This window comes from Zophobas morio, unplaced genomic scaffold (genome assembly GCF_036711695.1).
Source record: "Zophobas morio isolate AGI-343-1 ecotype UQ-CSIRO unplaced genomic scaffold, CSIRO_AGI_Zmor_V1 ptg000002l, whole genome shotgun sequence".
NCBI lineage: Eukaryota > Metazoa > Arthropoda > Insecta > Coleoptera > Tenebrionidae > Zophobas > Zophobas morio.
The window spans coordinates 4,197,840-4,218,869 of NW_026972107.1; the positions used below are offsets into that span (position 1 = coordinate 4,197,840).

At 35.2% G+C, this 21,030-nt stretch overlaps 6 protein-coding genes across 7 annotated transcripts in view; 1 reads left to right on the plus strand and 5 right to left on the minus strand.

The window, feature by feature from the left end:
* Nucleotides 1-43: 43 nt before the first annotated feature.
* Nucleotides 44-1,977, minus strand: LOC135125150 (uncharacterized). Of its 2 annotated transcripts, none has more exons than XM_064050531.1 (4): nt 1,745-1,977; nt 586-1,056; nt 343-529; nt 44-293 (listed from the first exon to the last, which is right to left on the minus strand). In XM_064050531.1, the coding sequence occupies exons 2-4, from the start codon at nt 1,047-1,049 to the stop codon at nt 51-53; spliced, it is 894 nt and encodes a 297-aa protein (XP_063906601.1). In that variant the 5' UTR covers nt 1,050-1,056; nt 1,745-1,977; the 3' UTR covers nt 44-50. The 2 variants fall into 2 exon arrangements, with proteins under 2 accessions (XP_063906601.1, XP_063906592.1); XM_064050522.1 differs by having other exon boundaries at nt 1,550-1,977.
* A 5,698-nt stretch (nt 1,978-7,675) lies between these two features.
* On the minus strand, nt 7,676-9,850 carry LOC135125198 (glucose dehydrogenase [FAD, quinone]-like). The gene is made up of 3 exons (XM_064050600.1): nt 9,619-9,850; nt 9,359-9,574; nt 7,676-9,311 (listed from the first exon to the last, which is right to left on the minus strand). Exons 1-3 carry the CDS (start codon nt 9,794-9,796, stop codon nt 7,831-7,833), a joined length of 1,875 nt encoding a protein of 624 aa, XP_063906670.1. The 5' UTR covers nt 9,797-9,850; the 3' UTR covers nt 7,676-7,830.
* A 612-nt stretch (nt 9,851-10,462) lies between these two features.
* On the minus strand, nt 10,463-12,463 carry LOC135126104 (glucose dehydrogenase [FAD, quinone]-like). Its single transcript, XM_064052332.1, has 4 exons — nt 12,446-12,463; nt 12,215-12,320; nt 11,954-12,169; nt 10,463-11,907 (listed from the first exon to the last, which is right to left on the minus strand). The coding sequence occupies exons 1-4, from the start codon at nt 12,461-12,463 to the stop codon at nt 10,463-10,465; spliced, it is 1,785 nt and encodes a 594-aa protein (XP_063908402.1).
* A 361-nt stretch (nt 12,464-12,824) lies between these two features.
* LOC135126881 (glucose dehydrogenase [FAD, quinone]-like) lies at nt 12,825-15,166 on the minus strand. Its single transcript, XM_064053472.1, has 4 exons — nt 14,945-15,166; nt 14,684-14,899; nt 14,126-14,637; nt 12,825-13,891 (listed from the first exon to the last, which is right to left on the minus strand). The coding sequence occupies exons 1-4, from the start codon at nt 15,120-15,122 to the stop codon at nt 12,884-12,886; spliced, it is 1,914 nt and encodes a 637-aa protein (XP_063909542.1). The 5' UTR covers nt 15,123-15,166; the 3' UTR covers nt 12,825-12,883.
* Nucleotides 15,167-15,169: 3 nt separating this feature from the next.
* LOC135125162 (uncharacterized) overlaps nt 15,170-21,030 on the plus strand; it is a 486,443-nt gene continuing 480,582 nt past the window's right edge. The window contains exon 1 of the mRNA XM_064050548.1: nt 15,170-15,209. The gene's annotated coding sequence lies outside the window, so the exon portion shown is untranslated. The remainder of the gene's footprint in view (nt 15,210-21,030) is intronic.
* Nucleotides 18,800-20,736, minus strand: LOC135127658 (glucose dehydrogenase [FAD, quinone]-like). Its single transcript, XM_064054576.1, has 2 exons — nt 20,291-20,736; nt 18,800-20,244 (listed from the first exon to the last, which is right to left on the minus strand). The coding sequence occupies exons 1-2, from the start codon at nt 20,727-20,729 to the stop codon at nt 18,800-18,802; spliced, it is 1,884 nt and encodes a 627-aa protein (XP_063910646.1). The 5' UTR covers nt 20,730-20,736.

Genomic DNA, 21,030 nt, shown 5'->3' on the forward strand with positions numbered 1-21,030 from the left:
TACATTATAAAAAATCATGTCATATTATTTATAAAAAAATATGTTTAAAATTAATCGAAATTTATTAAATCGTTTGTACTCAAAGAAACGCCACTTTGAACAGCCTCAAACACATCTTGAAGTACTCGCCTAGTTGCTTCTTCTCGACTGTCGCCACAGGCGACGAAGTACAGATCCGTACCTTTAATTCTGACGTACATTATACAAGGGTTGTTTTGTAGTTCTTTCATGCTGTAATTTATCCCATGATGAATTAATTTCGCCTTCAGGACATCCACGCTATCATGGTCAGTCTGAAAGCGACAGAATTAGAATTATCGCACAATAATACAATTATATTACCATTATAATCTCAGGAATAGCTTTAATAGTGTTCGTTTTCTCAACGTACACTCCGTCATCGTTCAGTGACAAAACCTTATACATACCCACTATTTTTTCTCGTTCTGTAACCTCAAATTTTGTCACTGTTTGATTAATCACACTGGAGCTATTATTAATCAGAATCACAGGATCCGTGACGTTTATTCTAAATAACAATAGAAGAAATTAGAAAATTAAATTTTAAGGTACGTGGTTACTTACAGTTCCAACATTTTTCCAGCTGCATCCTGTTTCGCATCTTTCTTGTTCATACCTTTTCCCAAAATGTCTTTTTCCAAGAACGAACATTTAACGTAAAATTCACCGGTCGCAGTTCCAGTGACACATTCATAATTTGGGTATTGTAAACCTCGCTTTGACGCGAATTCGTTTAACTCTCCTACATGGTTCGTGAATGACCTCGCCACAGGAGATGGTGGTGTACTAGTTTGTAAAATCAAAATCTGAGGAGTTTTTGTTTGCATCGCGAATTTTTCCAGTGCCTTTTTGGCACTCTCATGTTTGGCACTTTTTTTTGAGGAGGATAAACCTACGGCGGTGATTCCTCCAGCGTGAACTGTGCATTTGAACGAAGTGCCGAAACCTTCTTCGATGTATACGGGTAGGGGTACTTTTCTAGCTGCCATAAGCTCCTGAAGAGCCGAAACTGGTGTTTTAGTGGCCATTCAGATTCTAAAAATAGTGTTTTGGAAAAATTAGAAAACTGGCAATAGCAACAAAGTAAAATACACATTGAAGGTGTCCTATTTCAATGTAAAAATTTTTGATTCTGTGCTATACTTGTATTTTAATTTCCCGAGTGTAAGCGAAGTAAGTACTAAAGTCTCTACTTTTACGTTTTCTCGACCTTTCCTGATCCCTAGAGTAAGTGCGGGGGTAGCATTCCTTTTGAATTGCAATTTTTTGAATTTTTATAAAACAATACGATTAAACGCCATAACTAGAGTTACTGATGACTAATGTAAATTCTGCGTTCTGAATGTTGATAAACACATGTGCTTGTTCGAGATAACATGACCTGAGAATAAAATATTTAAGCATTGGCGTTAAGATAAGATATCTACTTGATAAATTTGATTACAATGCGTCTGTCAGGTACCTAAGTCAGATTTTGTGTCGACGGAGTCAGACCAGGAATAAAAGTGAAGCAAATAAAAGAACTTACATTTATCATTACTTCATTAGTGTATAAATGAATCACTCCCCGTCTGTTTCTACGTAGCCCGCACTTTCATACACTCTCTCTTCGCTTGCAAATATCAACTGCTGTCAAGGACGCAGTCCCCGAATTGCCGGGAATTACACAACTTTACGCGGCGGCAGGCGATGAAAACACGATCACACACGATGTTTTACTCACCTAAAATAATTTGACTGCGCGCTAGAAATGACAGTAATTGTCTCTATTTAATGTATGAATGTTGTCTTTTGTTCGTTGCAAGTACTACGTGTCCATTTCGTATTGAGCGACACACACCGAAGCTAAATACGAACCAAATCGTTGCGTCGAGTAGATAAGATTACGAATTGGCTCGTGTTTACGTGTTGCACCACATACACATATCGTCTGGCGAACCATGATGAACTCTATACAGTGCATCAAAGACTGACGATTCGCAATTTCTTTCTCTGTTCCTTTCTCAATTAAACGGCAGACAAAATTTTCTTGTAAAAATACAAGTAGTTTTATACATGTAGATTTTTCACCATTTTCGAAACTTAACGAAATACGTTTTCTTCCGAGGTCGTTTCTTTAATGACTCCGAACATTTTTCCAGAATCGACCGTTGAAATATCGAAGTTTTAGAAATTTTTGGAAGCTCATATTTACTACTTTTTCCGTTGATCGTTTATTAATGAGGAGATTAATGCATGACTTACGTACAAAAATCGTTTATTAAGGGGAACGCTAGACGAGAGACAAGTTTGAATTGGGCGCCAATTGTTGCCTTAAACGCAACCAGCAATTCTTCTCTAAATGTACCTGACGCGCTGGGATAGACGACTACCTTCAGCACAGAATAATCATTTCTGGTATTTTTTTTGACATATTAATTTTAATATTCGAGATAATTATTATATTATTCAAACACAATTTAGACACTGTAGAGCAAACAAGGCTTATCAAGCCCGTCTATTACTTTATTCGCCTAATAAATGTATTATTAATACCGTTTTCTTGTTATTTAGATAAAGGAACAAATTAAATGCACAGTTCTATTTTTAAACGCTCTGTATTTTTGCTCGGTAAAAATGATAAATGCTAAGTTATATAATAAATGCTCAATTAAAAAATATATTCTCAGTAAAAATAATAGCTGCTTAGTTAAATTAATAACTGTTGGGTTAAATAAGGAATGCTTAGTAAGAACCCTACGTGCTAAGTATAAAAATTTGTCGAAAGTTATTTCGACAGAACTTCCCTCGCCCGTCAAGTGCAGCACAACAAATAATACTCCCGCAGAAGGCGCAAATTGAAAAATGAAATATACTTAAAATAGACAACGAATCTGAAAAATCGAAAAATCAAAAACTTTAAAAATCGAAAAATCAAAACACGCAAAAATCGAAACATTAAAAAACTGAATATTAAAATATCCGAAAATTGAAAATCCAGAAATTGAAAAGTTCTCAGTATTCAAATCCTGAAAAAACGAGTATTGAAAACTTGAAAAATTGGAAAATCCAAGCATCAAAAAATAGTAAAATCGAAAAATGTAAAATTTAAAAAATCCAAAAATTGAGAAATAAAAGAAAAGAAAAATTAAAAATTTAAAAATTAGAAAAACTGAAAAATTAAAATATCGAAAAATTGAAGAATTGGGAAATCGAAACACCAAAAAAATCAAAAAAACAAAAATCGAAACATCGGAATGTTCAAAAACTGAAACATCGAGAAATCAAAACATCAACAGTAGAGGAGTCAAAAAATCAAAAAATTTAGAAATCAAATTAGACCAAAATTGAAAAATCGAAAAGTTAATAATTGAAAAATTGAAACATTTTAAATGAAAAAAAATCGGTAAACCGAAAAATTGAAAAATCTAAAAATCGAGAAACTGAACAATCTAAAAATTAAACAATTTAAAAATCGAAGAATTGGAAAACCAAAAAATCTAAACCGAGAACTTGAAAAATCGACAAATCAAAACATCAAGGAAAACAAAAAAATTAACGGAAAATCTATCGAAAAATTGAAAAACCGAGAAATCGAAACATCAAAAAATGGAAAAATTGAATAACCGAAACATTGCAAAATCCCAGAACTTAAATACTGAAAAACTGAAAAATGGAAGGAAAATTGAAAAATCGAAAAAGTGAAAAAATTCAAAACTGAAATCTTGAAAAATTGAAAAATCACAATTGAAGAAAGAATTGAAAAATCGAGAAATAGAGAAATGGGAAAAGCAAAAAATCAGTTAATCGAAAAATCGAAAAATCAAAAACTTTAAAAATCGAAAAATCAAAACACGCAAAAATCGAAACATTAAAAAACTGAATATTAAAATATCCGAAAATTGAAAATCCAGAAATTGAAAAGTTCTCAGTATTCAAATCCTGAAGAAACGAGTATTGAAAACTTGAAAAATTGGAAAATCCAAGCATCAAAAAATAGTAAAATCGAAAAATGTAAAATTTAAAAAATCCAAAAATTGAGAAATAAAAGAAAAGAAAAATTAAAAATTTAAAAATTCGAAAAATTGAAAAATTAAAATATCGAAAAATTGAAGAATTGGTAAATCGAAACACCAAAACAATAAAAAAATAAAAATCTAAAATGCAAAAATCAAAAAACTGAGCACTCGAAAAGCCAAAAAGTCGAAAAATCGAAACATCGGAATGTTCAAAACTGAAACATCGAGAAATCAAAACATCAACAGTAGAGGAGTAAAAAAATCAAAAAATTTAGAAATCAAATTAGACCAAAATTGAAAAATCGAAAAGTTAATAATTGAAAAATTGAAACATTTTAAATGAAAAAAAATCGGTAATCCGACAAATTGAAAAATCTAAAAATCGAGAAATTGAGCAATCTAAAAATTAAACAATTTAAAAATCGAAGAATTGGAAAACCAAAAAATCTAAACCGAGAACTTGAAAAATCGACAAATCAAAACATCAAGGAAAACAAAAAAATTAACGGAAAATCTATCGAAAAATTGAAAAACCGAGAAATCGAAACATCAAAAAATGGAAAAATTGAGTAACCGAAACATTGCAAAATCCCAGAACTTAAATACTGAAAAACTGAAAGATGGAAGGAAAATTGAAAAATTGAAAAAGTGAAAAAATTCAAAACTGAAATCTTGAAAAAGAAGAAAGAAATCGAAAAATTTAGAAACGTCAAAAATTGAAAACTGAAAAATAAAAAAAATTAAAAATCGTAAAACTGAAACATCGGAAAATTGAGAAATCGAAAAATGAAGAAATTCGAGAAATCGAAGAATCGATAAATTGAAAAATCAAAAAAATCAAAACATTGAAATCCCAGTAAGTTGATAAATAGGAAAATTTTAAAAATCCAAGAATTGAACAACAAAAAAAATCTAAGCCTGAAAACTCAGAAAATCGAATGATCGAGAACTCAAAACATTAAAGAAAACAAAAAATCTACAATTTAAAAATTCGAAAAATTGAAAAATCATGGAACTGAAAAATCGAAAAGTCGAGATAGTGAGAAATCTAAAAACCAAAAACATTTAAAAACCGAGAAAACACAATATCAAAAATTGAAAAAACGAAATATTGCAAAATTCCAAAGCTGAAATATTGCAAAACCTAAAAATGGAAAGAAAATGAAAGAATCGAAACAGTGAAAAAATCTCAAACTGAAACGTTGAAAAATTGAGAAATGGAGAAATGGGAAAATCAAAAAAATCGGTCTAAAGAGTTTAGACAGTACTTCCCTCGCTATCGGAAACGTGACGACTGCATGCCTATTATGTTTTTTTTTCACATTAGATTTCAAAGCATTTGGTTTTGTAGTTCCTGATTAAATCAATAAAATAAATTTGCGCATTCATTAAATTTTTTGAGTCACCCTGTATATCCGAATCCAAAAAATATGAATGGAATGATAAATTACAAGAAGAGACTCACCATATTTTGTACATTTTAAATAGGATTATTCGGCAAACTTCTGAGCTGACGTCATTAATTTTTTGGAGGGGATAAGCAAATATATTTTGACTAAAAATTTATTATGCTCTTTATAACCTTAAAACATTTGCAAGATTTCAAAGCATTGGGTTCTGTAGTTCCTGATTAAATCAATAAAATAAATTTACGCATTCATTAATTTTTGGGGTCATCCAACATGAATGGAATGATAAATCACAAGAAGAGACTCATCATATTTTATGCATTTTAGATAGGATTTATTCAGCAAAATTTTGGGGTGGCGTCATCCATTTTTTAGGAGGGATGAGCAAATATATTTTGATCAAAAATTTACCATGCTTATGATAAATTTAAAACATTTCCAAGATTTCAAAGCATTCGGTTTTGTAACTCCTGATTAAATTAATAAAATAAATTTGCGATTTGATTTAAGAAGAAAGAGGAACCTGTCTTTGCGAGAGATTTTTTTAAAATAAATAAAATTTGTTTCTATTTTTTTATGTACTTAAATAATTTATTAGGAGTACATTTTTCATCACCAAGACTTGCATATTTTTATTATAAATATATTTTGAAAATGATCTCTCGGCAAATGAAAACATATACGAGCACTTTTTTCGAGTAAACAATGAAGGGAGAAGTTACTGGGCTTGGGGTTTTTTAAAACACCTCCTTTCTGGGATAAGTAGTAGATACACTTTTAGCTACTTATACTTGTTAAACAAAAGCTGTATTTTATATATTTTTTATTATTATTATAAATATGTTTATTAGTTTTATTAATTAACAAAGGAAAATATATATTAACAATGATATTACAATGAATTTTTAGTAATCATGTGTATTGAATCCAGAATCCTGAGTGCAGTAAAAATATTATAGTTCCCCAGTTTTAATTCGGTTTTATGATAGTACCTCATTGCGTAAAAGTTAATTTCCTTAACAATAGATTACTACGGCCGGTCCTGGCGGCTTGTTATAAAACTGAGTTCCTTGCCATAAATTAGAAAAATCAGCCGACAACGCTAACAATCAGCTGATGGTAGAGCAGGCGATAAGGGTTTTACCTGGAAAGTCGCTTCCGTAAATTTTAGTGGCGCTCCTATCGGCAAAGTACTGAACTAACTGCTCAAATTCTGTCGAATTGATACCCATTTTTTTCAATAATTGTTAGTTTTTGTTAAAAACTCTGCTAACCAATAGATCATTAATTTTCCTCTGATATTCCTGTTAAAATTATTCGACGTATTTTGCATTAATTTGTGGTATATTTTGATTTTAATAAACACATTATTATTTAAACAAATTGTACCACTAACAAACATTTAATGACTCTGCGCCCTGTAAAAAGTGATGTTTTATCCATGTGCAAATTTTCAAGCGATTCTATGATGATTATGACTCAAAAAACTTGAAAAGAAAACATACAATGGTGCTTTTTTTACGATATTTCTCAGCCATATTTTTTTAATTGATTCAACTGGTCTCTGCGCTCTAGAATATGTAAAAAGCTGCAGTTTGATGTATGATACATCTATATTAATATCATTTTTTCTTAAAAAAGGGCTATTAATGCATTATTTTAGACAACCAAATATACACCTTGATACATAAAGCGCACTGGCAACCTTGACATTATCTGGATTTTTGAACATTTTTCTTCATCTTATATCTTCCTCTCATTCCTCACGATTTGTCCAGCATTTACTTTTATCTCGTTCACTCCCTTTTTTGATATGTACCCTATGATCCAAAGAAACTGTTTAGTAAGCTGTGAAATTTGTTTTTAAAATAATCATGTTGGTATTCCAGCTATTTGATAGTTACTTGACCGTTACTGTCAAACCGAACAAGAAACCCGTTGGTGTTGCCAACATATTTTTTAACATTAAATTTCAATGGTTGCTAGACGACTTTTTCGAGCTTTTTTTTCTCCTTTTTTTTTTCTAAAAATAATTCTTTATTTTGTCCGCTTCAACTTCAGTTTTTTCTTTTCGTATATTTTTTCTTCCTTTTCATTCCTCTTTTCTTTTTTCAAACTCAACGGTTTTCTGAGTAAGGTTGTAAGATAGAGTTTGCAGTAATCCAGCTTGATATAGTTGTTTATAGCCTAGAGCTGTCTGCAACAACAGCTAACGAATTATGATTGAATGTGAAATATTGGTTTACGCTATTTTAAGGTACTTGCGTTTGTCTTATCCTTGAAGGTTGCTTATCGGAGCTACTTAAATTCTGACGGCAATAGCACAATTATGCATGTGATTGTAATGGCATTGTTCTGATAAACAGATAAAGGGTTTAAAACAAAAACAAATTTTTATTTTTTCAACTTTGATAACCAGGGTTGACAACAAGAAGTTTATTGACAAGTGTATGCTTTTTTTTAATAAGGTCAGCAGCCTTTTCCGCTACCATGACAGTGGGTGCATTCAAGTGTCCAGAAATCGACGATGGGAAAATCGAGGCGTCAACAACCCTCAAATTTCCAATTCCATGCACTTGTAAAGTGTCACCAACTACATACTTTCCATTGTTTGGTCCCATCGCTGCTGTTCCACAAGGGTGGTCAGTAGGGCCGGCTAAGTTACGAATTAAACATTCCAAGTATTCTCTAGAACCGGTTTTAAATTTAGTGCAAATAGGAACTTCCAGTAAGGTCGCATTAATTTTCTTGAAAGCGTCGGTTTTTAAGAGCTTCTGGACGTACTCCACGCCTTCAATCAAAGTTTCTACGTCCTCCCGTTCAGCCAACATGTTAATATCGATGTTTGGAAAATCAGTCGGACTGTTTGAATTTAAGAAAATTCGTCCTCTAGATTTCTCGTGAAGCAGTACTATGTAGAAAAAAATGTCTCTTTGTGGATCTGTCGTGTCGATTAACTTGGTGTTGATGTTGTTGTTGTGGTTGAATTCTCGCTGGAAAATAGACGTGTCGACGTGAGGGGGCACTGAAAACAAAATTTCTATTGTAGGTGCTTTGTTGGAATCGTTTTTTGTTTGTATGTAACCAACGCCCTCCACATTTGACCCTTTGGTTAATGTACCAAAACCATTCAAATATTGTTGGATCAATTTATTCATATCGATTTTGGGTGCTGTGTAGGTTGAGCGAACCGTCAAGACAAGAACTGGATGCTCTATTAGGTTTTTCCCAACTGGTAGATCTGCGACTAATGGAATCTTCAGTTTGCTTAACTCATTTTTTGGTCCAACTCCCGACAACATCAACAACTGTGGTGTGTTTATAGCACCCGCAGAAACAATAACTTCTTTCGTAGCTCGTACGTGGAATTTTTTGTTTCTTGTGACGAATTCTACACCTTTTGCTTGTTTTGATTGTGGATCAATGACGACTTTGGTCACTAGTGTCTTAGTTAGAATCTTGAGGTTAGTGCGCTGCCGACTGTTATCCAGAAATGCGGTTGCAAGACTTTGTCGCTTTCCATGTTTGATATTAGACTGTAGGTGTGATGCTCCAATTTGGTTTTTGCCGTTGTACTCCACAATGGGTTGTTTGAGTTCTAAACTGGCATTAACAAAAGTTTGAAACAATGGTGAATCTGGCTGCGGGTTTTCAACATTCCAGAGACCACCTTTTCCGTGGTAGTTTTCGTCGCCATGGACTTGGGAGTTTTCAGATTTTTTGAAATATGGTAGAACGTGTTTCCAGGACCATCCGTGATTTCCTAGTTGAGCCCAATTATCGTAGTCTTTGCAGTTGCCTCTGGAGTACATTAGAGTATTAATCGAGCTGCTACCACCTAGTAGCTTCCCACGAGGAACGATACATTGCCTGTTATTCATCCCTGTAATAGTTGGTCAGAGTTGATAGCGTTATCAACCAAAAACCTACCCAAGCAAGAGTGTTTTTGCGGTATGGAGTAGTAACCCCAATTTTTCTCGCTGAATTGATTGTATAACCACAATGCAGGTATTTGGTTGAAATCATCTTCTTCACCTCCAGCTTCCAATAGTAAGATGGTGAAATCGTCAATTTCTGATAGTCGTGTGGCTAGGACGCTTCCTGCTGATCCTGCTCCGACTATTACGAAATCGAATTCGCCATATTCTGAAAAACAAACAGAATTAATTGCATTTCTTGAATTTGCTTACCTTCGGTGTTTTCAGATTCGACCCCCTGTTTGAATTCGTTGTTACTCGTGGGTAATTTATACTCCAAAGCTTCTTTTGTTCCTTGATTTATTAAACGTTGGTAATATTGAGTGGTAATCGAACAACTTATTAAATTCACAGTGAGCAAATACAAAGACGTAGCAAGTAAGAAATTCATTTGATTTTTGTTTTAACGCGAAAACGTGTTGTTCAGCAATGCAATCACAACGAACTGACCGCTGTTATTTTGTCCTTCCATATATAAGGTGAGTATTTATACATGTTTTCGTAAATTCGTTATAAATACATGAGTGCATAGCAAAAAATTCTGCATATTTTTGCATTTCATTTCTGAACTTCCACTGTGATGTATCGAATAATACAGGACGTTCCAAAGGTCTGCCGACGGTTAAGATTACGCTTTCGCCTTGAATTATTGAAATAATTCCTTGACACAGTCTAGTAAATTCCATTTGTGGCAACAGTTTAATTTTATTAAATATACAGGATGTTTTGTTTAAAAATTACGTACCGTGGCTAAAACAGAAATATGATATTAGGTACGAAGGTTATTTGATCAAGGGTGCTTAACCATTTGGCATTCTATTAAAAGAAAAAAAAAATCATATCTCAGGATGGAGGTTTCTTGTATCATACTTTCCATATGGGATACCGCGTATTCTGTGATATTTTAGTGCTTATAATCCATAAGTGGACTCTATTTTACTCTATACTCAATAACTGTAAAAACTGTATGTAGCAGCTTTTAATTTTTTAACAACACAATAGATTTTTAGTTTTTCAAATTTATTGGCAACTTTCTGGCAACCCACAACAGATTTATTTAAAGATGTTTGTGTTCCTTTTTAATAAGATCAGCAGCCTTTTCCGCTACCATGACAGTGGGTGCGTTCAAGTGCCCAGAAATCGACGATGGAAAAATCGACGCGTCAACAACCCTCAAATTTCCAACTCCATGCACTTGCAACGTGTCACCAACAACAAAGTTTCCATTGTTTGGTCCCATCGCTGCTGTTCCACTGGGGTGGAAAGTAGTGCTGGTCAAGGTACGAATTAAACATTGCAGGTATTCCTTAGAATTTGTTTTAAAGTTAGTGCAAATAGGAACTTCCACTAAGGTCGCATTGATTTTCTTGAAAGCGTCGGTTTTTAAGAGCTTCTGGACATATTCCACCCCTTTAATCAAAGTTTCCACGTCTTCCTGTTCAGCGAACATGTTCAAATCGATGTTTGGAAAATCAATCGGACTGCTTGAATTTAAGAAAACTCGTCCTCTAGATTTCTCGTGAAGCAATATCGTGTAGAAAAATATGTCTTTTTGTGGATCGATCTTATCGAGTAAGTTGCTGGTGATGTCTTTGTTGTAGTTGAATTCTCGCTGGTACATAGAAGTGTCGATGTGAGGGGGGGCTGCAAACAAAATTTCTATTGTAGGTACTTCGTTGGAGTCGTTTTTGGTTTGTATGAAAACAACGCCTTCTACATCTGCTCCTTTCGTTAACGTACCAAAACCATTCAGATATTGTTGGATCAATTTGTTAGTGCCGATTTTGGGTGCGGTGTAGTCTGAACGAACCGTCAAGGGAAGAAGTGGATGTTCTATAAGGTTTTTCCCAACTGGTAGATCTGCGATCAATGGAATCTCCAGTTTGCGCAAGTCATCTTTTGGTCCAACCCCTGACAACATCAACAGCTGTGGTGTGTTTATAGCACCCGCAGAAACAATAACTTCTTTCGTAGCTCTTACGTGGAATTTTTTATTTCTTGTAACGAATTCTACACCTTTTGCTTTTTTTGACTGTGGATCAATAACGACTTTGGTCACTAGTGTCTTAGTAAGAATTTTAAGGTTACTACGCTGCCGACTGTTATCTAGAAATGAGGTTGCAAGACTTTGTCTTTTCCCATGTTTGATATTAGATTGCATATGTGATGCTCCAATTTGGTTTTTGCCATTGTAGTCTACGATTGGTTGTTTGAGTTCTACATTGCCATTAACGAAATCTCGAAACAATGGTGAATCTGGTCCCGGGTACTCAACATTCCAGAAACCACCTTTGCCGTGGTAGTTTTCGTCACCGTGTATTTGGGAGTTTTCGGATTTTATGAAGTAGGGTAGAACGTCTTTGCAGGACCATCCTCGGATTCCTAGTTGAGACCATCTATCGTAGTCTTTGCAGTTCCCTCTGGAGTACATCATAGCATTGATGGAGCTACTACCACCTAGTAGTTTTCCTCGAGGAACGTTACATTGCCTATTATTCATCCCTAGAACAGTGGGTCAGATTGGTAGCGTTAGTAAAGAGAAACTTACCCAAGCAAGAGTGCTTTTGTGGTATGGTGTAGTAACCCCAGTTTTTCTCGCTAAAATGATTGTACAACAATAGTTCTGGTATTTTGTTAAAATCATCTTCTTCACCTCCAGCTTCCAACAACAAAATCGTGAAATCATTAATTTCTGATAGTCGTGTGGATAGAACACTTCCTGCTGATCCTGCTCCGACTATTACGAAATCGAATTCGCCATATTCTGGAAAAACGAACAGAATTAATTGCATTTCTTGAATTTGTTTACCTTGGATGTTTTCAGATTCGATCCCCTGTTTGAATTCGTTGTTATTCGTGGGTAATTTATACCCCAAGGCCTCAGTTGTTTGTTGATTTATTAAACGTTGGTAATACTGAGTGGTAATAGAACAACTTATTAGGTTCACAGTTAGTAAGTACAGTGATGTAATAAGTAAAAAATTAATTTGATTTTAGGTTTAAGGTGAAAACGTGGTTTATGTATTCGGACTGAACTGACGACTGTTATTTTGTCCATTCATGTGACACTGATTTTATAGTTTTTTTTTATGATGTTTTTGTCAATGGGTACGTATAATAAAAATACTGCATAATTTTACATCGTGTTATGGGAGTTTCACTGTAAATTTTTGAATAATCCATAATGTTCCAAAGATCTGCCGGCGAAAGATAACAATTTCCCCGTGAGTTATTAAAAAACTACAGGGAGTTTTGTTTGAAAATCGCTTACCAAAATTTCGTATTTTTTTTTTTTTGGAAAAGGACGCCGTATATATTATTTCAACAACTTTGCATTTTTAATGAATATTAGAAAATTGTGCGGGCACTCCATTAAAAAAACAATAATATAGTGATAATAAAAGTACTTAGCACAACAGTTTGTTAGGTTTTCAATTTTATTAATAAGTTTGTGGGAAAGTTTCAATAACAGATTTATTTAAAGATATTTGTGCTCCTTTTTAATAAGATCAGCAGCTTTCTCCGCTACCATGACTGTGGGTGCGTTCAAGTGCCCAGAAATCGACGATGGGAAAATCGACGCGTCAACAACCCTCAAATTTCCAACTCCATGTACTTGCAAAGTGTCACCAACAACAAAATTTCCATTGTTTGGTCCCATCGCTGCTGTTCCACAGGGGTGGGAGCCACTAATGGCTAAGTTACGAATTAAACATTCCATGTATTCTTTAGAACTGATTTTAAAATTAGTGCAAACAGGAACTTCCAGTAAGGTTGCATTAATTTTTCTGAAAGCATGGGTTTTTATGAGCTTCTGGACGTACTTCACACCTTCAATCATAGTGTCTACGTCCTCCTGTTCAGACAACATGTTAAAATCGATGTTTGGAAAATCAATCGGACTGCCTGAATTTAAGAAAATTCGTCCCCTAGATTTCTCGTGAAGTAGTACTATGTAGAAAAATATGTCTCTTTGTGGATCGATCGTGCCGAGTAAGCCGTCGATAATGTCTTTGTTGTAGTTGAATTCTCGCTGGAAAATAGAACTGTCGATGTGAGGGGGCGCTGAAACCAAAATTTCTATTGTAGGTACTTCGCTGGAATCGTTTTTTGTTTGTATGTAGCCAACGCCCCCCATATTTGCTCCTTTAGTTAACGCACCAAAACCGTTCAAATATTGTTGGATCAATTCATTAATACAGATTTTGGGTGCCGTGTAGTCTGAACGAACCATCAAGGTAAGAATTAGATGCTCTATAAGGTTTTTCCCAACTGGTAAATCTGCGACTACTGGAATCTTCAATTTGCTTAACTCATCTTTCGGTCCAACTCCCGACAACATCAACAACTGTGGTGTGTTTATAGCACCCGCAGAAACAATAACTTCTTTCGTAGCTCGTACGTGGAATTTTTTGTTTCTTGTGACGAATTCAACACCTTTTGCTTTTTTTGATTGTGGATCAATGACGACTTTGGTCACTAGTGTCTTAGGGGCCAATTCCAAGTTGGTGGCGCAAGTCACTGGTGCAGCGCAACTTTATAATGCTAACTTGGGTATCAAATGCTGGTTGCTAGGGGTGACGGAATCAACAAACGCAGTTTTGTCGAGTTTTCCATTGAAATTTGCACCATGGAGTTGCGGCACCTCTAGTAGGCAGTGCAAGTTGGCGCAATTTATCTCGAAAAATTGCGTTTGTTTATTCCGTCACCCCTAGCAACCAGGCTTTGATACCCAAATTAGCATTATAAAGTTGCGCTGCACCAGTGACTTGCGCCACCAACTTGGAATTGGCCCCTTAGTTAGAACCTTCAGGTTTCTGCGATGCCGACTATTGTCTAGAAATGCGGTTGCAAGACTTTGTCGCCTTCCATGTTTGATATTGGACTGTATGTGTGACGTTCCAATTTGATTTTTGCCATTGTACTCCACAATGGGTTGTTTGAGTTCTAAACTACCATTAACGAAATTTTGATACAGTGGTGAATCTGGCAGCGGGTACTCAACGTTCCAGAAACCCCCTTTGCCGTGGTAGTTTTCGTCACCATGTATCTGGGTGTTTTCGGATTTTTTGAAGTAGGGTAGAACGTCTTTGCAGGACCACCCTCGGTTTCCTATTTGATACCATTGATCGAAGTCCTTGCAGTTGCCTCTAGAGTACATCATACCGTTGATCGAGCTGGTACCACCTAATAGTTTTCCTCGAGGAACAGCACATTGTCTGTTATTCATCCCTGTAATAGTGTGTCAAGGTGGTAGCGTTATCAACAAAAAACCTACCCAAGCAAAAGTGTTTTTGTGGAATGGAGTAGTAACCCCAATTTTTCTCACTAAATTGATTGTACGCCCAAAATGCAGGTATTTGATTGAAGTCATCTTCTTCACCTCCAGCTTCCAACAGTAAGATGGTGAAATTGCCAATTTCTGATAGTCGTGTGGCTAGGACGCTTCCTGCTGATCCTGCCCCGACTATTACGAAATCGAATTCACCATATTCTGAAAAAGCAAACAGAATTAATTGCATTTCTTGGATTTGTTTACCTTCGGTGTTTTCACATTCGACTCCCTGTTTGAATTCGTTGTTACTGTTGGGTAATTTATACTCCAACGCTTCTTTTGTTCGTTGATTTATTAAACGTTGGTAATATTGAGTGGTAATAGAACAGCTTATTAGGTTCACAGTGAACAAATACCATGACGTAGTAAGTAGGAAATTCATTTGATTTTGTTTTAACGCGAAAACGTGTTCTTCAACAATAGAATTATAACGAACTGACCGCTGCTGTTTTGTCCTTCCATATATAAGGTAAGAATTTATACTTGTATTCGTAAATTCCTCAGAACTAAATGAGTTGACATAACAAGAAAAACTGCATATTTTTGCATCTCATTTCTGAACTTCCACTGTAATTTATCGATTAATACAGGATGTTCCAAATGTCTAGCGGCGTTTAAGATTACTTTTTCGACATGAATTATTGAAGTCATTCCTTAACACAGTCTAGTGAACCTCATTTGTGGCAACAGTTTAATTTTGTTCAACATAGAGGATGTTTTATTTGAAAATTGCGTACGGTAGAAATATGGGATACGAAGATTATTTTATCACGAGTGTTTAATCAATTTAAAAATTATTCACTCAACCATATTTAAAGATGGAGTTTCTTCTTTCATATTTTCCAGATGCGACACCCCGTATTCTATAACTTTTTAGTGCTTATAAACATATAAACCATAAGTGGGCTCTAAGTATTTGACTCTATTCTCATAATTGTGAAATTTTCCGCCACACTAGTTACACCTTGTGGTGACCGAATTGAAATAATTTGAATTTGAAAGAAAGAATTCAATCAAAAAAATCGTTAAACCGAGGCAACCAAATATACACGGTAACGCTTGCAGGATAGTTGGACAGTTAGTAGCGCTAAGTAGCGCTAGGGGGATTTTAGTTAGAGGGTTGGTTGGTTGGTAGATAGAAGGCGGCATGTCTAAAGCGTGAGTCATTAGGAAACCTTTGTTTAACGACAATCAATCGTAACGACGACGACGCCACAGTTGCGGCTTTTAATCTAAAAACATGCGATCTTTCAGCGCGAAACACGTGCTGTAAATTTGTTTTATTGTTTGTAAATTTACCAATCAAGTTAGTTTTTCTTAATCGTCAGCTAGTGCTAACACAATTTAACAATTAGGATTATTTAAATAAACCACTTACTAGAAGATTTCATGAAATTCATTTAGTCAGGAAAACACCTTTGTTGTTTAATTATGAATAGGTTTCTGGATGCATATACGTAAGTGTTACATTATAACACTTCTTAATTCTTCACACAAGATTGCTAATAGTTCATTTACGGCATTTAAACAAAATTCATTATACTGCGAACTGAAGGGGGGTTAAAATAATTTCTTCCCTTAGCTGGTGATCATCGTTATTATCGTCGTTATCATGATCACATCACTGGGGCATCTCCATACCACGTTAAAGATTGATTACATCATCGAGGCTTGTCCTCGCAACGCTAAAGATTGATTACATCATCGAGGCTTGTCCTCACAACGCTACATCATCGAGGTGTTCTCTCTCAACGATAAAACTACATCACCGAGACGCTTTTTCTTCGCAGCGATGACTGGATATTTTTGTGTCTGTTTATAGTGTGTTTTGTTGGGGTAACCAGTTCCCGGTATTCTAAACTCTCAAAGTAAATTGTTTTTTTGGAAGTAACCAAAAACTTAGATCATGAATTGTTGATAAAGTGTGGCAAATATTAATCTCATGTAAATTTTGTTAACTTTGCGATTTTTCACCTCATGCAATATTTCTTAAATCTCGCAATTTTAAGCTCAGTAATTTTACTTTGTTGTATAATTTTAATTGAACGTAAATTTCATGCTCTGCAGTTTTAACCTCACATAATAATTTTATTTGCACAAGTTTGTTTCACAACAGATCTTTTGTTTTTATGAATCTTTGCTAAGTTTGTTTTGTAAATATTTTATTGATGAATGTTTCCATCGTATAAATTATTTGGTGTCCAATTTTAATCTCACATAAGAATTATTAGTTGTTTAAAATGTCACAAGATTGTATGGCGAATTTAAATGTTGTTTATTGCTTTTTTAAAACTTTAACACTTGTTCAGTTGTTGTTAATATCAGAGTTATAAGAGATTGAACATTTAAAATGGAATTGAGGTTAAATAACACAGAAAACGTGGCAGAAGCGAAGTGCGATTCCTAGTCGAGCAGACGAGATCTTATCGCGTTTGGATAGATTCAGGGGCGGTTGCGATGTTGTAGTTCTCTCGATTTGGCGCAATAGTCGAGATCTAACTGCGGATCTGCGATCGTAACGGCCTAGTTTCGCACAGCATGCTCCTCCTAGAGATGTGTAATGTGCTGTACGGGTAGGTTTGCGAATCATCGTCGTGCGGGGAGAACAGCCCCGACCGGTAGCCCCAAACTCCGCTTGTGCTAGAACGCCCCAGGGGCACTTTTGTTGTGCTCCTGTTAACTGCGGTAACTTTAAAATCTGCGGGCACACGCCCGTAATAACTTGTGTATTTGCATCCAGTTACTTTAATTCAGACTTTGCTTAGTTTTATTAAATTTGTGATATTCAAATATTTGCATTGATTCCATTCGCGAGTGTCTTTTCTTTCATATTTTTAAAGTGTTTGAAATGTAATATGTCTGTGAATATAGCCCTAGGGGGTTTTTGGAGATGAAGAACGATGGCGACTTGGCCCTGCTGGGCCGCCAGAAGGGCACGTCCGAGTCACTTTCGCTCTTCGCTTCTTTTCGTCCTAAGGAAGGGTGCAATTTTAGCCCCTCCCAAATTTTGTCTATTATTTCTTGCGCTCTCGACTCACACGCAGTATATGATCACTTGTATGAAAGAACGTCATCCCGCCACTTTTCAAAAAAAAAAAAGAACAGACAACGTAGGTTCCCATTTTGTTAGACGATCACAGCCAAGGCAAAATTTTGAATCTTTGAATTTTTTTCGCGGGCCTTTCAAACTTTTTCAAGGTCAATGTAAAGGCGGGAAGTTTGGGTTATCACAACCCTATGTATACAATTTTTAATTGCGACAAAACTATAAAAACACTATGTAACTCGCTGCAGTACGCATTCCAATAAATTGTATAACAAGAGAATAGATTTTTAGTTTTTAAGATTTATTAGCAACTTTCTACAAAAACACAACAACAGATTTATTTAAAGATGTTTGTGCTTTTTTTTAATAAGGTCAGGAGCCTTTTCCGCTACCATGACAGTGCCCAGAAATCGATCTCTGATAGTCGTTGTTACTCTTGGGTAATTTATACCTCAAGGCTTCTGTTATTCCTTGCGTTAGTAAACGCTGGTAATATTGAGTGGTAATAGAACAATTTATTACATTGGCAGCGAGTAAATATAGCGACGTAGCAAGTAAGAAATTCATTTGATTTTAGTTTTAACATGCAAATGTGTGTTTCAATCAGAACAAATTGGTGTCTGTTATTTGTCCTTCCATATAACGGCGGTATTTGTAGTTTTTTTTCGCAAATTCTTTATAAATAAGTGGATACAGTGAAAAAATTGAATATTTTTGCGTCGCATTTTTAAACTTCCGTTGTAATCTATAGGGTAATAGAGGATGTTCGAAAAATTTGACGTCGGCATAAGACTACTTTTTGTCGATGAATTATTTAAAATATTCTTTGATATCTCAATTTCGGCAACAGTTTAATTTTTTTTAATCATATGGGATGTTTCATATAAAATTACATTCTTGCTTATAAATCATAAGTGTGTTCTATTTTTCTCTGTTCCCGATAACAACACAATAGATTTTTGGTTTCTACATTTTATTAGCATATTTCTGGAAAAACACAACAACAGATTTATTTAAAGATATTTGTGCTCCTTTTTAATAAGATCAGCAGCTTTCTCTGCTACCATGACAGTGGGTGCGTTCAAGTGCCCAGAAATCGACGATGGGAAAATCGATGCGTCAACAACCCTCAAATTCCCAACTCCATGCACTTCCAAAGTGTCACCAACAACAAAGTTTCCATTGTTTGGTCCCATCGCTGCTGTTCCACAGGGGTGGGAGCCACTATTGGCTAAGTTACGAATTAAACATTCCATGTATTCTTTAGAACTGATTTTAAAATTAGTGCAAATAGGAACTTCCAGTAAGGTTGCATTAATTTTTCTGAAAGCGTGGGTTTTTAAGAGCTTCTGGACGTACTTCACACCTTCAATCAAAGTGTCTACGTCCTCCTGTTCAGACAACATGTTAAAATCGATGTTTGGAAAATCAATCGGACTGCCTGAATTTAAGAAAATTCGTCCCCTAGATTTCTGGTGAAGTAGTACTATGTAGAAAAATATGTCTCTTTGTGGATCGATCGTGTCGAGTAAGCCGTCGATAATGTTTTTGTTGTAGTTGAATTGTCGCTGGAAAATAGAACTGTCGATGTGAGGGGGTATTGAAACCAAAATTTCTATTGTTGGTACTTCGCTGGAATCGTTTTTTGTTTGTATGTAGCCAACGCCCTCCACATTTGCTCCTTTAGTTAACGCACCAAAACCATTCAAATATTGTTGTATCAATTCATTAAGACCGATTTTGGGTGGCGTGTAGTCTGAACGAACCATCAAGCCAAGAATTGGATGCTCTATAAGGTTTTTCCCAACTGGTAAATCTGCGACTACTGGAATCTCCAATTTGCTTAACTCATCTTTGGGTCCAACTCCTGACAGCATCAACAGCTGTGGTGTGTTTACAGCACCCGCAGAAACAATAACTTCTTTCGTAGCTCGTACGTGGAATTTTTTGTTTCTTGTGACAAATTCAACACCGGTTGCTTTTTTTGATTGTGGATCAATGACGACTTTAGTCACTAGTGTCTTAGTTAGAACCTTAAGGTTACTGCGATGCCGACTATTGTCTAGAAATGCGGTTGCAAGACTTTGTCGCCTTCCATGTTTGATATTGGACTGTAAGTGTGATGCTCCAATTTGATTTTTGCCGTTGTACTCCACAATGGGTTGTTTGAGTTCTAAACTGCCATTAACGAAATTTTGATACAGTGGTGAATCTGGCAGCGGGTACTCAATGTTCCAGAAACCCCCTTTGCCGCGGTAGTTTTCGTCACCACTTATTTGGGAGTTTTCGGATTTTTTGAAGTACGGTAGAACGTCTTTGCAGGACCATCCTCGGTTTCCGATTTGATACCATTTATCGTAGTCCTTGCAGTTGCCTCTAGAGTACATCACGCCGTTGATCGAGCTGCTACCACCTAATAGTTTTCCTCGAGGAACAACACATTGCTTGTTATTCATCCCTGTAATAGTGTGTCAGGGTGGTAGCGTTATCAACAAAAAACCTACCCAAGCAAGAGTGTTTTTGTGGTATGGAGTAGTAACCCCAATTTTTCTCACTAAATTGATTGTACAACCACAATGCAGGTATTTGATTGAAGTCATCTTCTTCACCTCCAGCTTCCAATAGTAAGATGGTGAAATCATCAATTTCTGATAGTCGTGTGGCTAGAACACTTCCTGCTGATCCTGCTCCGACTATTACGAAATCGAATTCGCCATATTCTGAAAAAGCAAACAAAACTAATCGCATTTCTTGGACTTGTTTACCTTCGGTGTTTTCAGATTCGACTCCCAGTTTAAATTCGTTGTTACTCGTGGGTAATTTATATCTCAATGCTTCTTTTGTTCGTTGATTTATTAAATGTTGGTAATATTGAGTTGTAATAGAACAGCTTATTAGGTTCACAGTGAACAAATACAATGACGTAGTAAGCAGGAAATTCATTTGATTTTTGTTTTAACGCGAAAACGTGTTCTTCAACAATACAATCGCAACGAATAAGGTGAATATTTATACTTGTATTCGTAAATTCATTATAACTAAATGAGTAGATATAACAAGAAAAACTGCATATTTTTGCATCTCATTTCTGAACTTCCACTGTAATCTATCGATTAATACAGGATGTTCCAAATGTCTAGCGGCGGTTAAGATTACGATTTCGACATGAATTATTGAAATCATTCCTTGACACAGTCTAGTGAACCTAATTTTCTGCAACAGTTTAATTTTGTTAAACATAGAG

Coding starts and splice junctions, on each gene's coding strand:
- LOC135126104 (XM_064052332.1), bottom strand. Junction 12,170..12,214: donor CGAATCTGAAAACATCCAAG/GTAAACAAATTC, acceptor TCGTTTTTCCAG/AATATGGCGAATTCGATTTC. Junction 11,908..11,953: donor ACAAAAGCACTCTTGCTTGG/GTAAGTTTCTCT, acceptor CCACTGTTCTAG/GGATGAATAATAGGCAATGT.
- LOC135125150 (XM_064050531.1), bottom strand. CDS start 1,049: ATGGCCACTAAAACACCAGTTTCGGCTCTTCAGGAGCTTATGGCAGCT. Junction 530..585: donor GCTGGAAAAATGTTGGAACT/GTAAGTAACCAC, acceptor ATTGTTATTTAG/AATAAACGTCACGGATCCTG. Junction 294..342: donor CTATTCCTGAGATTATAATG/GTAATATAATTG, acceptor TGTCGCTTTCAG/ACTGACCATGATAGCGTGGA.
- LOC135126881 (XM_064053472.1), bottom strand. CDS start 15,122: ATGAATTTCCTACTTACTACGTCATGGTATTTGTTCACTGTGAACCTA. Junction 14,638..14,683: donor ACAAAAACACTTTTGCTTGG/GTAGGTTTTTTG, acceptor ACACTATTACAG/GGATGAATAACAGACAATGT. Junction 13,892..14,125: donor TAATTTGGGTATCAAAGCCT/GGTTGCTAGGGG, acceptor TTGGCCCCTAAG/ACACTAGTGACCAAAGTCGT.
- LOC135125198 (XM_064050600.1), bottom strand. CDS start 9,796: ATGAATTTCTTACTTGCTACGTCTTTGTATTTGCTCACTGTGAATTTA. Junction 9,575..9,618: donor CGAATCTGAAAACACCGAAG/GTAAGCAAATTC, acceptor TTTGTTTTTCAG/AATATGGCGAATTCGATTTC. Junction 9,312..9,358: donor GCAAAAACACTCTTGCTTGG/GTAGGTTTTTGG, acceptor CAACTATTACAG/GGATGAATAACAGGCAATGT.
- LOC135127658 (XM_064054576.1), bottom strand. CDS start 20,729: ATGAATTTCCTGCTTACTACGTCATTGTATTTGTTCACTGTGAACCTA. Junction 20,245..20,290: donor ACAAAAACACTCTTGCTTGG/GTAGGTTTTTTG, acceptor ACACTATTACAG/GGATGAATAACAAGCAATGT.